Raw genomic sequence first — 16211 nt, 5'->3', positions numbered from 1 at the left:
CTCACTGGGTAGTCATCATTTGTAGTCTTTAGATGACAAGGAATTGTAAAAAAAACCAAACCAAAACAAAACAAAACTCTACATAGAAATGTAAAGGTCTTTTGCCATAAAAGTAGTTCTAAGTTCTCTTAGTGGTGGGCATTTAAAAGGAAGTGTGGCTAAGTCTCAAGCATTCCTTTGGTTTCTTAGCATTTGTGTTCAGAGTGGGGCATGGCAGTGCTTGCTTGGAATCTTGGTACTGTGGAGTCAGAGACAGGGTTGGGGGCCCCTTGGGCTTGCTGGCCAGCTAATCTCAATGGACCAGTAAATTCCAGGTTCAGTAAAGACTGTCTCAGAAAAGAAGGTAGAGAGTGACTGAAGAAGATACCTCTGGGCTCCGCGTTCCTGTCTGTGCACACCAGCACACACGCGTGCATACACAAACACGTACAGCTAGTGCGTACACACACACACACACACACACACACACACACACACACACGTAATCTGTTTGTTAATGTCTCAAAGATCAAGTTTCTACTATCTGAATCATTTTGCATGATCAGCAAATGTTGACCACACACTTGGGTGGCATTGTGAGGCCGTGGAATCAAGATGAGAAAGGCAGTTTGGTTGTGAAATCAAACTTGTACAGACTGCACAGCAGTCTGCTCAAGGGAGCTTCTTGAATCAGGGCTTTTGGAGCATATCGTCTTTATTGTTGACACCAGGTTTTTATTAGTAGCATTCTTTATTTTTAGCATTACAATTGCATTTTCCATAATCCTATGTTGAGATTTGAACTAAGCCAATGTAATTTAAATCACTTTCAGTATTTGCCATATGAAAGTTAATTGGATCTTGGCGTACCTATTTTAGTCAGAGACCTAAGCCTTTTTAAATTAAATAAGAAAAATTATAGAACAGGCATATTTCATGGTTATATCATAAGCTAAGGAGAGAAATGACATTTTCCCTCTATAAATCTGGAGTGCTGTATTGTTTTATTATAGTTATTATTTGAAAATCACCAGCAGTGATTATTCAGGATATGACAGTATCTCTAGTGAAAATGAATTAATGTTAATTTTTTTATATTTTTTTTTATCTTTCCTGGTAATGTTTCTAATGTAAAACACAAGGGAGTGTGTATACAAATACATACACACAGAAATTAAGAGACCCTTGGAGTGCTGTGTAACTATGAGTTTTCAGTGGGTCATTTGTATTTCATTTGACTGTGAAATTAGCTTCTTATTTACAAGGAAAACATATTGTATAATGTTAACTGTTACAGATTCACTTAAAAACATTTTAGGAGAGGGTGTCAGATTCCAAGGAACTGTAGTTCTAGGTGGTTTGTGAGTGAGAGCCAAACTCAGGTTCTCAGCAGCAGCAGCAGCAGCAGCAAGCGCTCTTAACTGCCCAGCCTTTTGTCTAGCGTGCCCGCTCCTGACCTTTTACTTTCAGTTACTGTTAAGTTCAGTATCTATTGGCATTCATTCAGGGTTAGCCATGCTACGGGGCTAAATAGAACATCATGGCATTTCTCTGTTTGCCAGACAGGAGAAAGAGGCATATATCAGAGCAAAATATGTGGAGAGGAAATTTGTGGATAAATACTCCGTGTTATCATCTCCTTCTGAGCAGGAGAAAAGGGTTAGCTCCAAAAGCTGCGAGGAACGGAGGCTGAGCCAAGTCAGAGTGTCTGTCCACACCGCAGGTATTTATTTTCCTTGGATATTTTCTTGGCTGAAGCCACTTTTTAAATCTCACAATTATGGCCATTGTAGGGTTTGGGTTTGGGTTTGTTTGTTTGTTTGTTTTAAATGCTATAAGCCTGTTTCCTTCTACATGTTCTAAAGGAAAACTGGATTTCTTTGTCTTTAAGACAGTTAAAGTGAGATAGTCCCATGGTTCACATTCCTAGGTACGGTCTATACTTTACAAAAATACAACTGCTTAATAGCTAGGGGAGATGGGATTGTTAGTCCTATATGCTGCAATCTCCAAGTATCTGATTAACTACCTGATTTCCTTCCTATGTTCTCCCTACACTTCCCCAGTAACGGTTTTTCCTGCCCCCACTTCTTACGGCCTGCTTTGTGCTTTGCTAACTTGCATGTCCCCAGTGGCTGCTGTAAATAGCGACGAGGCCAGGCGGGAGTCTCTGTTCTGCCCTGATGAGCTAGACTCACTCTTCTCCTACTTTGATACTTCTTCAAAACTGCGTAGTAGTAAGTACTATTGTGGAGCGCTCCAAGTCTGTGACAGTGGTCATTGTGCGGTGTGGCCATTTCTCTAGATGTTGCCCATTGTCTCCGGATTACACATTACCACAGCCACACAGTCAGTAAATTAAGCTCTTCACTACTCCCAGCATTTGTTGGGTCATGAGATGTGTTAGAACTGTGAAACCAACTTGATTTTCAGGCTTTGTGATTGATTTATGTTCCAATAAGCTAAGTTACAGAAGGATTAAAATTGTAATAAGTTTATTATGCTGATGGTGGCCAAGTTCATGTTTCCATGTACCAGCTCATTTTATGGTCTTGTTGGTTGTGGGAGACTGCCTTCTAAGTGATGTGAACTTTAATCACTAGCCATTCCCCCTCCCCCCCCTTAACACAGTTAAAAGTAATGACAGTGGGATCCAGCAAGGCTCTGATGATGGGCGAGAATCTTTACCTTCCACCGTGTCAGCCAATAGCTTATATGAGCCTGGTAAGTTTGACGAAAGTCAGTGTTGATCAGTATAGTTTGTTGGATGATGCTTGTGGAAAATGTCAGTTACCTTGTGGGTTTGCATGTATGCTCACAAGAGGGCCAGAGGTTGATGTCTGATGCCTTCCCTGGTTACTCTCCACTTTCCTGTTGGGGATGGGAGGAAGGATAATTGATGCATTAGAATGATATGCACGCACACCTGTTGTGTGCCCATGTCTTTGCCTCTGTAACAGGTCTCTCCTGTCCCATTATAATCTCAGTCACTGAACACCATTCTGCTTCCTGTCATGATAGCAGAAAGTGGCATTTTTCTAGTTTAGAGAAATGGATCATGCAGTATGCAATTTTTTTGTTTTGTTTTTGTTCAGCATATTTATTCCAAAAATAATTATGCCATTATTCTTATCAGTTGCTTATTTCTTTTGTATTTTTATTGTGTTTTCCATAACTTTTACTAGACTACTTAAATTTACTTACTGAGGATTTTTTGAGGTATTAATGACATTAGGAGCAGCATAAGAATGAAGCTCAGGGCTGGAGAGATGGCTCAGAGGTTAAGAGCATTGACAGCTCTACAAGAGGTACTGAGTCCATTTCCCAGCAACTATATGGTGACTCACAACCATCTATATTGAGATCTGGTGCCCTCTTCTGGCCTGCAGGAATACATGCAGGCAGAACAATATATAAATAATAAATAAAATAAATATTAAAAAAAAAAAGCAAAACTCAATGGAAGTAGTTAAATGTGTACTACATTTTCTGAAGCATTACTGATTATAAGAGACAATGTATCTGCAATTAAATTTCACAGCAGGGATTATACATTTCTCAAAGCCATAAAAACGTACCAGTAAGTTGGTGCAGCTGGCAAAGGCATCACTGCCAGTCCTTTCAACCTGAGTGCAGGCCAGATTATCTGATGACCTCCACACTCATGCCAATACACACCAAATGAAAATATTTAATATAATAAAATTTCTCATAAATGTTCAGTTTCTAATATGATCAATTGTGACTTTAGAGTTTAAATAGAATATAGATAACATTTACCTTGATTTTATTACAGAGCAACTTTCTACTGAGAGTTTTTCCCCCTTGTTCCAGACCACTCTTGGGTTTCCTGGCTTCTGTCTTTTCTCTCTTATGTAGATAACCCATATGAACAATTAGGAACTAAGATCTCCCTGTAGCAGAGAGCATGGGGTATTTGCCCTTCCAGGTCTGGGCTATCTTACTTATTTTCTAATCCCATCTTTTGTTTTGGGGACAGGGTCCCTTTGAATCTGGAATTGAGTGACTTGGCAGGAAGCTCAAGTGGTCTGTCTGCCTTTGCCCCCCAAGCACTGGTGTTACAGGCACCAGTCTCTGTACTGGCTTTTACCTTGGCTCTGGGAACCTGGACTCAGGCCCTTTTGCTTTTTTGGTAAACACCACACCCAGTGGCTATCTCTCTACTGTTCTAAGTGTGAACTCTTGATTAAATCATTTCTCAAGTGGGTGGTTAATCTTTTTAGAAGGTACTAAAGGGAAAGCAATATTGTTTTAGGAGAAAACTGTTGTTTATTTTTGGAAGCTTTCCTCTAGTTAGTCATTCAAACCTCATGGTGTATGCCAGGAATTTTAATCTGCACTAATCCTGTCACCTAGTCACTGGCTGTTTTTACCAGCATCTCCCTCCCCTTTGGGTTTTTCTTCCTTCACTAATTCCTTCATGCTTCCTTCCATGATTTCAGTGTGCTCAGTCTTACAGAATTCTCTGGTGGAATAAGCATACTTTAAGGCATTTGAATTAGTTACAGTATAAATTGTGATATTACATTGTTCTAGGAACTGAGTTTGAACTACTAGAAAATTCTTTAGGAGTTCAGGCTTTTTGGAAGATAGCTAATTTTAACATTAACTAACATATCCCCTGGATACTGGTAAGGCCACAAAAGCCTAGAGTACCAGCTGGTGTCTTTCCATGAGAAGGGTGAATGTTTGGGGAATGAATAGTCTGTAAGAAATAATAATACCTGTGTGAAAAATCTCTCATCTGCTCATTGGGATAGATGTATGATTTCTTATGCCACAATGTTTACATTATGAGTTTAAGAGATCACTTTCGAAATTGAGGTAAATTATACATACTATAATGATATCCTAGCCACTTGTCTGCCCTGACGTTATCTATCCTAACCATTTTTTAAATTTATAGCTTATTAGCCTTCACTTTGCTGTCACTGTCATTCACCCAATGTAACTCTTTGTTCTTGCAAGTTCTTTCTGTTCTTGCTAAGCAATTTGCTTCCTGTGCTAAGGACACATTCTTATTAATGTATTTGTGCTTTGCTTTCCAGAAGGAGAAAGGCATGAGTCTTCTGTGTTTCTTGACTCTAAACATCTTAATCCAGGACTTCAGCTTTACAGGGCTTCGTATGAAAAAAACCTTCCCAAGATGGCTGAGGCTTTGGCTCATGGTGCAGATGTGAACTGGGCTAATTCAGATGAGAACCAAGCAACAGCACTCATCCAGGCTGTGTTAGGGGTACGAATTAATGCAATCCAGCTGTATCAGTGGTGTAAATTAATGCATTCAGGCTGTACTAGGGGTGCGAATTAATACTTTCAGGCTGTACTATGGGTGTGAGTTAATGCATTCCAGCTGTATCAGGGGGTGTAAATTAATGCAATCAGGTTGTACTAGGGGTGTGAATTAATGCATTCAGTATGTACTATGGGTGTGAGTTAATACATTCAGGCTGTATCAGGGGTATGAATTAATGCATTCAGGCTGTATTAGGGGGAGGAATTAATGCATTCAAACTTTACCAGGGCTGTGAATTAATGCATTCAGGATGTATTGGGTGTGAATTAATGCATCCAGATTGTATCAGGGGTGTGAATTAATGGATTTAGGCTGTATCAGGGGTGTGAAATATTGCATTTGAGGTTTTCATTGATCTGGCAAAATAGCAATTATAAATCTAAACAGCAATATTATTGTTGCTACCCTACAAGGGGTTAGAAAGTAAAGAATTCACTCACTAGTGATTTCTGAGTGTCATGTAGTGGTTTCAGATTTTTAAGAGGTTCAGCGGGAGTAATGTGTTTTGTTGCACTTCAGACTGTAAAATTCTGTGTTAATTAGTTCTTGGAAAAAACATATAACTTATTTCTCTGCTACTTACAGATGTGTTCTTTTTCATTTGCATTTATACATTGTCATCTTCTTATCTTTAAGGGCTCTCTGGTGACATGCGAGTTCCTCCTACAGAACGGTGCTAATGTGAACCAAAGAGATGTCCAAGGGCGGGGACCACTGCACCACGCCACTGTCTTAGGACACACAGGGTAAGTAACTGTGCTTCAATATCTAGGTAGCTTTTATCTGAAAAACTGCTTTGAAATAGTGTTGTTCTCCCCCCCCCCCTTCAGGTTAGGGATATTAGTAGAATTTGAAAAAGAGGACAAAAGTTAAGTTTCTCATTCAGAAGAGAAGCCATGGTCAGTGTTGTAGCTTGCTTTCTATTGTTGGGATAAACATTGAGGAAAGGGTTTATGTGGCTTATACTTTGTGTCGCAGTTCATTACTGAGTGAAATCAGGGAAGGAACTTGAATCTGGAGGCAGGAAGACCACAGAGAAATGCTGCTTATTGGCTTGTTCAGCTTGCATTTTTATTTTATTTTAATTTATTTATTTATTAAATTATGAAACTGTTGGCTGGTTCTTATTGACTAGTGCTGTATAATTGTTAACCCATAATTACTAATATATGCATTTCTACATGCATATATTATCTTACCGAGAATGCCAGACTCATCTGTCTTCTCTTCCTGAGATCACATTGTAACTCTTAATTTTTTTTTTTTCCCCTCCTTAGTTTTTCAAGATAGTGTTTCTCTGTGGCTTTGGAGCCTATCCTAGAACTAGCTCTTGTAGACCAGGCTGGTCTCGAACTCACAGAGATCCGTCTGCCTCTGCCTCCTGAGTATTAGGATTAAAGGCATGCACCACCACTGCCTGGCTGATTTTTATTTTTAAAATTATGTGTGTGAGTATATTCATGAGTGCAGTGTCTGAGGAGGTCAAAGGTGTCAGGTCCCCTTGGAGCTAGGGTTACAAGTGGATTAAGCTGCCCAATGTGGGTGCAGGGAATCGAACTAAAGTCCTATGGAAACACAGTGTGTGTTCATAATTGACAAGCTATATCTTTAGCCCTCCGCTTGCTTTCTTATGTAGTCTCGGCCTACCTGCCTAGGATAGCATTATCCACAGTGGCCTGGGTCCTTCCACATCAATAAACAATCAAGGCAGGTCCCCACAGACTTGCTCACAGGACAGTCTGAAGGGGGCAATTTTTCAATCAAGGTTCTCTCTTTCCAGGAGACTCTAGTATGTGTTGTTGACAATAAAAACTAACCAGTATAACTAGTGTACAGCTCTAAACTAACCAGTATAGCTAGTGTACCTATATAAACTGACTAGCATAGCTAGTGTACAGATATAAACTGACCAGTTTACCTGGTGTACAGATGCAAAGGAACCAGCATAACTTGTGTATAGACACAAACTAACCAGTGTAATTAGTGTACAGATATAAACCAACCAGTATAATTAGTGTATAAACTAACCAGTATAATTAGTGTACAGATACAAACTAACTAGTATAACTAGTGTATAGATATAAAGTAACAGCATAGCTAATTGCAGATATAAAGTAACCATTATGACTAGTGTATAGGTATAAACTAACCAGTATAACTAGTTAACAGATACAAACTATAATGCTCACTTTAATCTTGGTATGTCAATAAATTGACCAGTTTACTACCTGACTTCCTCTGTTACTGAACTTGTGGTATTTTGTTTGTTTCCCAGCTAAAGTTCATGTTGTTTATACTAGTGTATACATTCATTATCTGCATACACTATTTTGGGAATTTCTAGGTTTTCCTCAAGGTACTCTTAGTCCAGGCATAACTAAGTTCTTAGTTTGGGAACTGATGTTGGGGCTGTAAGTAATGTACTTGGCACAGTAATGCCATGAGAATGGACTTCCTGTTATAGAGTACTAATAAATAAGCAAGAAGCTGATCTTAAACATATTTTAATAGCATCTTTTATTTCATTATCACTTGTTTTCCCTTAGCAGATACTCTGTTTAGTAATTTAATCATGAAAACTTTTCTGTATTAAAACGTGGTAGTATTTGCTTCATCTTTTATATTTGCCTAAATGGTAATAGTTTTTCTCATTTTTCCCCACAGACTCCACTTACTCATTTTTTCATATATTTTTAAAAATGTGAATATCTTCAAGTTAAGGATATTTGTGTAGTATAATGGGAGAATTACTGCCTACTTTCTTCTATGTATCATGATTAGTATGGTGTTTACATTGTCTTAGCTTCCTCCTTCTATAGTCTTGCATGGTATTGTTTTCTGCTGTCAGTATCTGTATATAACTTTTAATGATATTTGTTGAGGATTGAGACTATGATTATGTATCTCACTTTGTTACAGAACACCAGATTATCTAAGATAATGAAAATTATTTGGGACTTATAAAGATCTCAGCCAGCTTCTATTATTGAAGTCTGTAATGAGATAGTCCTTCTGGGGCACTGACCACGCCCATTGGGGGTGGAGCCATGGGCGGAAGTGACCTGGGGAAGGAGGTCGGAGAGAGCCGGGAAAAGCTCTCTCTTGCTGGCATGACTCGGACAGGAGAGCATAGGGTTGAATTTCCTGGTGTTCATCTGTCTAGGTTGTAAGTTATTTCTCCCTGAATAAACATCTATTTGGCCTATTTGTTTATCCTGATCCTTATTTAACCGCGATAGAAGTCTATTCATTGAATTTGTAGGGTGCATTAAGAATGTTCTAATAAAACGTTATTTATGTTAGGCAGAACCTTTTATTTTTGAAAGCGAATAGGATGTTTTTCATCTTGACACTGTCTGAGAAATGCTGTTCCCTTAAACAGGCAGGTATGTTTATTCCTAAAGCGAGGTGCCAATCAGCATGCCACTGATGAAGAAGGGAAGGACCCTTTGAGTATAGCTGTGGAAGCAGCCAATGCTGACATCGTAACCTTGTAAGTGTCTCCTTTGTACTTATTTCCCATGCTGCACATGCTGTTTGTACAATTAGTTCTGGCTGCCCTGGAGCTCTCTATGTTGACCAGGCTGGCCTTGAACTCACAAAGATCTCACTCCTTTGCCTCTCAAGTGCTGGGATTAAAGGTGCGCGCCATCTTGCCCAGCTCTGTGGGAGATTTAAATTCAGTGTTTTGTCTGTACCATTCCTTTAGGGACACTGGATGTGGTAAGCACTTTAAAATGCACAGGTTCGTTTGTTCCTCACAATAACTCTACGAGGACACTATTCCCATTTTCTAGGTAAGGAAGCTAAGCCTCAGATAATGTTAGAATAAATGTTAGAGCTAGGACTTCACACTAAGAATTTCTCCTCTAATTCCTGGACTCTTGGCCATTTTTGCTGTCCTGCTGCAGCAGTAGAAACAGAGGACGTGGCTACCGCAAACGCTCTTCTGCTTTGGTACAATTCAAACCTTGGGCTGGGATGGTGGACCAATGGGTAGTTTTCGTCTATCACTTTGAGGATTAGAGGCTTATCATTAAGTGGGAGGGATAGCAATCTTTCAAACAAATGTTCATATGAGCACTTGATTATTTTTAACACAAAACATGTTTTTGATGTTTGCTATGATCTATTAATGAATCTTATGGTTTTCAGTTGGTTTGCATGTTAGATCAAAGTAGTGTGCTATACTTAGAACCTAGAAATATGTCAACTCCATTTCATGAAGCTCATAGAAGCAGGTTTTAAGTCCCAGGCTAATGGAAGGAGAGTTGATTGTCCCTCTCCTCTTGAGCAGAAACCTGCCTGTTGATGATGCTCTCAGTTCAGAGAAACCCAGTGGCTGCTCTGAGCCCCTGAGCTCCAGTGACAATTTTTGGCTTGCCATGTTCCAACTCTCCCAGCCTCTACCTAATAAGACACAGGCCATGGAGGAGTTACTGTTACTGTGAAGTACCTCAAGTAGCAGTCAAGAAAATGTCCTACAAACATGCCCACAGGCCAGTCTGATCCAGATAATCCCCAGATGACTCAGTATCAATTTGACAACTGAAGCCAAGTAGGAAAGTGCCCTTTCAGAGAATCCACACAGCGAGGGGATGCTTAGGAGCCAGCCTTAACTCACAGGGTGAGTGGGGAGTGGGAGGGAATGTCAGTGTCAGATGCTGCCACTGCCTGATGGCGCCCTCAGAAGAGGACGAGAGCTCCTGGAAGCCTGCAGGCGCTGTGGTGGCCTAGAAGGACAAGCAGGCACCACAGAGCGTACTTTCAGTCTTGCTTGGGTTTTGTTTTCAGAAAAAGAAGAAATACTTGTTTTCTTAATCCAGTTTTACCTGTCTTCCATTGCCAGGATAAGTAACCCCCAAAGACTATATGGCCAGTATGGTAACCTTGGGGGAATTTTGGTAACCCTTAGTCATTTACTGCTTATGTGTTGCTTATGTATTGGCACCTATGTCACTCAGGGTAAGCTAATGAACTATGATAGAATATTGCTTCCATACCGCAGAAGCAGTGATTTCATCCAGCTGCTATAGGAGCTAGGCATTTTCTGAAGCTGGAGGAAGCTGTTGGAGGTACACCTGCTTTAATAAGAAATCTTTTACTTTCTTTGCTATGAGGGTGACGTGAATGAAGGTGAGATAGTTATTTCTGTAATGCAGATTGTCTGATAAACTGAGTTTGTTTTACTGGACATATGCTGGTAAGGGAATAATTCTGTAATTGTACCAGCACACACATTACCTGCCTATGTAACCCATTTGTTTATGAGTACTTGTCTTACTTCCTCTAAGAACTCTTCTTCTTGAATTTTAGGTTACGTTTAGCAAGAATGAATGAAGAAATGCGGGAATCGGAAGGACTTTATGGACAGCCAGGTCAATATTCTACTAATAATCATACTGAAATGCAGTATAAAAAATGCATTCAGGAATTTATCAGTTTACAATTGGAGGATTCATAGTTCCTTAGCTAACTAATGTGATGTTATAGAGATTTTATATACTTGTAAATTGTGAGTTGTTAGCTACTGTACTGTACCTACTGAATTCTTGTGGGGCTAACCCTGGACCTTTACACACTCGGACATATTTCTATTTCAGTACACTTATGTATTCAGTCAGCTCTGGCTGCTGAGGTCCTTATCTGCTGTACAGATGTCTTCCATACGCATCCCAGCAGCGAGAGCATACTGATGAGCAGAGGGAGTGGTTGCAAAAAGAATTATTATTATTTTGTTGTTGTTGTTGTTGGTTGTTTTTTTTTTTTTTTTTTTTTTTTTTTTTTTTTTTTTTGAGACAGGGTTTTTCTGTGTAGCCCTGGCTTTCTCAAACTCAGACAGAGATCAGCCTGTCTCTGCCTCCCGAGTGTTGAGATTAAAGGTGTGTGCCACCAACTGCCCGGCTTAAAAAAGAATTCTTGTTAGCTGTCCAGTGAATATAACAAAATGGTTTTCTTTTTGTTATTCAGGGAATTTCTATACATTGTGTTCAGGGAAAAACAAAAAAACAAAAAACAAATCACTATGTGTTTTGTATATAAAAAGTTAGTGTGGAAAATACCAAGAAAAAGAAAAAGTATATTGATAGGTTTTATATCCTAATCTAAGAATGAGTTGAAGATTTAAAGTAAAAATTTACCAGTAAGTTAAAAGTCCACAGTGGGTATAGTATTTATTAGTTTCCAAAGCTGAAGTTTATCTGTAGCTCTGTCCCGGGCAATTGTACATTATTTGCTGGGGTCAATAGATGTATTTGGAACCATGTTTTGTGAACCTGATGGCGAAGTAGAGTTATTAGAAAAATCTCAGTTTATGACCACATCTGCCTCTTGAGTGATTTTCACTTGTGAGTCATGATGTGAGGAGAAGAAAGGAAAATTGATGAGATTCTTCTGTTTGATGGCCACACTGGTTACACGTCTTCAAAAAAAAAAAAAAAAAAAAAAAAAAAAAAGAATATTGCATTCCAGTTGATGAATTTGTGAATATGAATTGTGTTTTAAATTCATACACATATTACTAAACATTTCAGGAATTCATGAGTAAAGTTCACTTTGCAAATGAGCATATTTGCTTTTATAAAAATGAACATTTATGTTGTTATGATTTTTAAAGTGGCCTGATAAAATCATCTCTCATTCCTGTTGGACTATATTTTGAATTTCAGTATTATATATTAACTTCAGACATTTACTTAATTTTGACTATACAGTAATCTATATCAGTGTGAGGCCTTTTTTTTTTTTTTTTTTTTTTTTTTTCCTCCCTCAGAGGAATGTATGTACTGCTTATTTTTGGCCTGATGTACTGGGGAAGGCTAAGGGCCTGGATCAGATGCATTCTTCTGATCTGGGGGTGTCACTTTAATCCTATGGATCACACGTACTGAGTCAGGACGTCCTCAGATGTCAGTGTGCTGATTATGGGTGAGGCTCAGCGCTGACTCTGGATTTCACCGATTTCACCCCTTTGTTTCAAAGTTGGATGTTAGACCTTAAATAAGTTCTAATTTTTTAACAGATATCTTTAAGTGATAGTATTACTAGGCCATTTCTGAGGCCTTTGTGTTTAAGCACTTTAAATAAAAATTGATCAAAGAAAATGAGCTGACATTTGTGAGACAGCAGTGAGCCATGAGATTGTAAGTTAGGGTACAATTGTGTTTTCCTGAAATTTCGAAGGTAAATGTTGAGCCTGTCTGCCCGGCTGTTAAGTCAGATGTCAGAGGTCAGCAGTCATCAGTTAGCAGTCATCGGTCAGTGTTGCATCTGCTCTGTAGTTGGGAATTGCAAGGGCAGGACTTGTCTTTGCTCTTCTTCTAGTTCTGCCCAAATTGCTTGAGTTTCTTCTCTGTGACTAGGAGTGCTCAGACACCTCTGTTACTGTTGTCTATGTGCAGGCTTATGTGTAAATACGGGAACTTCTGGGTGTCAATAGGAAAAAAAGAGTTCTTCTTAGTTTTAAGGAAACTGAGGCCTGAAAACAGTCCTCACTTTAAAACTTAAAAAAAAAAAAAAATCTGAAAATTTTAATTTAGAAGTTAAAAATTAGAATTCTGCCAACCATGCTGGGTTAAAAATAAGATTAAAAGACTGCTTGAGAAACATCTTGCAAATAATTCAGTTTTAAACTCAGTGTTGGTTGGGGTCCAGGGCTTGAAGGTAAATAGTTGGTGAGGTGTGGTGAGGTGTGGCACACCAAGTGCTCCCTGTTGCTCCTCTTGTCCCCTCTGAGTCCTCGGAGCAGATATGCTGGTCCCATGGCGGCTTGTCATTTTCCCCTCTGCACCACACTACACTTTCCCTGCAGACTTGGCCCGGCCTCTTCATTGGCATCCTAGGAATAGGAAGGCAGCAGCAGAACTCTGAGCAGTTGGTACGTAGGTACGTAGGTACATAGGTAGGTAGATACGTAGGTCAGTCTTGCTAGTCTTGGGTCTACGATTTAAAGGACCCAGTTTAAACACTTGGCAATCATGGATTTATGTCTAGGAAACCTCATTTCTAAACTTGTGTCTACAGTCCTACGGACTACATTTTTTCTGGCAAGGCAGTATTAATTTAAGAGCATTCGGATTCTGAAAGGAAGTGGATTCTCTTTTAGCAGCATTTTAGAACTCTTAGGAGATCTGGGTGGGAAATGGATTATGTGCCTCCCGCTCGGCTTCTGGCTCTGGGTCTCCTAAGGGCTGGCAAGATCGCAGCCAGCCAGGAATCACTGCATTAGGGACCCACTTCTGGTCATGTGAGCATATGGCTTGTGGGACCTATCCAGTAATTTGTAGAAAGAAAATGTTCCCACCTGGAAGGGGCGGGATGATGCCTGTGGTCCCAAGAGGGTGGGTCCCACCACATCCTTTGAGAGCATTCATTTCACTGGTGAGGCCACTGAATGCTTTCTGTCACACTAACTGCTGTTGTGATGAATATTCTGGATACCAAAAACTCAAGTGAATTTTAAGCTGTCAGTGGAAACACAACAGTGTATATTTTAAAAATTCAGGATTGTTCAGGCACATAAAAAACTCGAACTTTCAGAATGGGAAAAATACGATTAAGTAATTTAAAGACAATGCTTAGCTGTTTTTTTTGTAGTAAGCTGTTCAGTGTATTAATATGAAGACTCCAGGACAATGTGTCCTGGCATCTTATTTATGTGTTCTAGTTCAGACAAATTAGATTTGCCTTGGGAAAATTTTCAAGTGATTAAAATTATCCTTAAAGTTTAGATAATGATGTTCACTTTGTGTCAACTATTTTAAGTAATTGTTGCTTTTGATAGCACATTATGAGGTCTAAGGAAGGTAGCATTTTAATAGTGTGTTATTAATTAAATAACTGAACTTAACGAGTTTTGTGTGTGAGGCTAGAAACTTTCTTTTGTATTGTATGGACTCATAAATGTTTGCAGTCAGTGAAACCAATGATTAATACAGCACCAACACTCTCCTTCAAGGACACGTTTAATTCAGTGAATGGAAGGTCTTCTAATTAGTTTTGCATGGTACAATGGTCTTACTAAAAATGTACTTGTGTAATATGTACGAGGTGATTTAAAATCAAACACTAGAAAACCATAAAGAAAAGCAGCTCGTTATGCGGAATATGCATTGCTGAATGTAGAAGCCATATATTGCCATTGTACTGCTGTAATACTTGAGAACATCCATCTGGTGCTATCTGTGAATGACTTGGCGTTAGCGTCTGCTAGACCCTTGTTTCTTCCTGAATATATAATGTGTGCCTTTTACGTTACTTCTGGTGTTGAATGGTAAAATCTATGTGGTATTTTTGTATTATAATCTGCACTTTACACTTTCTTGGAAAGTAAAATTCTAGACTATCTGAATAGTATTTTAAAAATATTTATAATGTTTACAATAAATATTTTACATATTTTAATTCAACATCTAAAAACAGAAAAATTAAAATATTTTGTATGGTTTGTTAATTGTTATTTAATGTGCGCTCCTCTCAGTTTACTTTATGTCCTATAGGATGGCCAAGCACAGGTGTAGGTTGTAGTTTGTCTTGCTCTCATTGATGGTCTGCCCAGTTCCAGTGGACTAGCCTTTAGTTTGCTCCACTTGGAATGGTGGCAGTCAGCTCTAACCTCTAGCTAGCCTGTTAAGAGATCCTCTTACTCTATTTACCCCTTTTAAAAGCCCATTGATTAGGGTTAACTGATTATTTAATGTCATGATCAAATTTACCAGCTTTTAATAAATTGCTTTTTACAGACTGAATATTAAAAGTGCTAAATACTAGGAGTACTGAAATCTTTTTACTAAAATTTTTATGTTATGATTTTAGGTATTTTTACTAGATTTTTATCTGACCCCCTCAGTATTTTTTTAATTCTCTCCTTTTGGTATGACATCTGTGTCCTCTACAGTTTTGCTTTGTAAGACTTGCAGAATTTACTATACTGTCAACAATAACTATAAGAATGAGATTGTTGTAAGATGGGATGCAAGGTATCTTAGAAGAAATAATGATAAAACAGCGTGGTGACAATATGACAAAATTTTATGCTCAAGTGAGAATAGAATTGTGCCAGGAGTCTGTGGCCAATGTAATGTTTGGCAGGAGGCATCATGAGGAGTAAGTCATCCTCAAAATAAGATTTCTCCTTTTGAGGAATTAATTTGTACATGTGTATATAGTTCCTCAGTTTTAAAGAAAAAAGAAAAAAAAATGTGCTCATTGTGGCTTAATGTCCTTATCTATAATCTACATCTCTTTAAGAGTGCTGAGTGTACAATTTTTTTTTTTTTTTCTCCAATTGTGAATAGATTCTTGGTACCCTTTCCCATTTTGCGTAGCATTCTTTCTCCTAAGTCTTCTGACTGTGGAACTCTGGTTTTGTAGTCACTTTCTGGCCCTTTGATTTAATGAGTTTAGTGATCAGTGGGTCAGATACATCGGTTCTGAACCTTAAAGTGTTTGTGGGCTCCTTTTTAGAAACAGCTAATCAGTGTAAGGCACTGCCGGTTGAAGATGGCGTGCGGAGCTCTTCTGGGCTGTTGATCAGCTTGTCTCCTTGGTAGCTGCATTCCTCAGAACTTTAACTAGCATTTGGCTTTAGTCATTTCTTATAACTTGTATCCAACAAAGTATTTTCTTATAAAATGTGCTGTATATGTCATCTCGAGTTACCCTCTTCTTTTGTGTGCTAATGAATGTTTCTTCACATTGCTTTCAAACGCTTGCCTCTTGCTCCTCTCTAACTCTGAGCCCCCTGCTGCACATCTGAGCTGCCTCTCTCAGGTATTGCTTCCCTTTCTTATGTACTTTTCTGGCGTTATGTTTAGTTGGCCTTTTCCCTTCCAAAAACGCTCTTGGGGAAATTAATGTAATGAATCCTAAAATAGTATGAATAAAATTGAATGTTGTTTTATTAATACCTTAGCTG

General features: G+C 38.7%; 1 protein-coding gene across 3 annotated transcripts in view; it reads left to right on the top strand.

Annotated features, from left to right (window-relative positions):
* Nucleotides 1-16211, top strand: part of Acap2 (ArfGAP with coiled-coil, ankyrin repeat and PH domains 2) — a 115135-nt gene that overhangs the window by 95268 nt on the left and 3656 nt on the right. Inside the window, exons 17-23 of one of the 3 annotated variants that reach the window (XM_051191307.1) lie at nucleotides 1542-1702; nucleotides 2112-2216; nucleotides 2611-2703; nucleotides 5049-5236; nucleotides 5933-6042; nucleotides 8679-8789; nucleotides 10613-10674. In XM_051191307.1, the coding sequence (XP_051047264.1) occupies nucleotides 1542-1702; nucleotides 2112-2216; nucleotides 2611-2703; nucleotides 5049-5236; nucleotides 5933-6042; nucleotides 8679-8789; nucleotides 10613-10674 (830 nt within the window). The remainder of the gene's footprint in view (nucleotides 1-1541; nucleotides 1703-2111; nucleotides 2217-2610; nucleotides 2704-5048; nucleotides 5237-5932; nucleotides 6043-8678; nucleotides 8790-10612; nucleotides 10675-16211) is intronic. The other 2 variants (XM_051191308.1, XM_051191309.1) reach the window with 2 other exon arrangements.

The sequence above is a fragment of the Phodopus roborovskii genome, unplaced genomic scaffold, assembly GCF_943737965.1.
Source record: "Phodopus roborovskii unplaced genomic scaffold, PHOROB, whole genome shotgun sequence".
In the NCBI taxonomy this organism is placed as follows: Eukaryota; Metazoa; Chordata; class Mammalia; order Rodentia; family Cricetidae; genus Phodopus; species Phodopus roborovskii.
The sequence above is the reverse complement of the archived record's forward strand: the minus strand, read 5'-3'. Positions and strand labels throughout refer to the sequence as shown.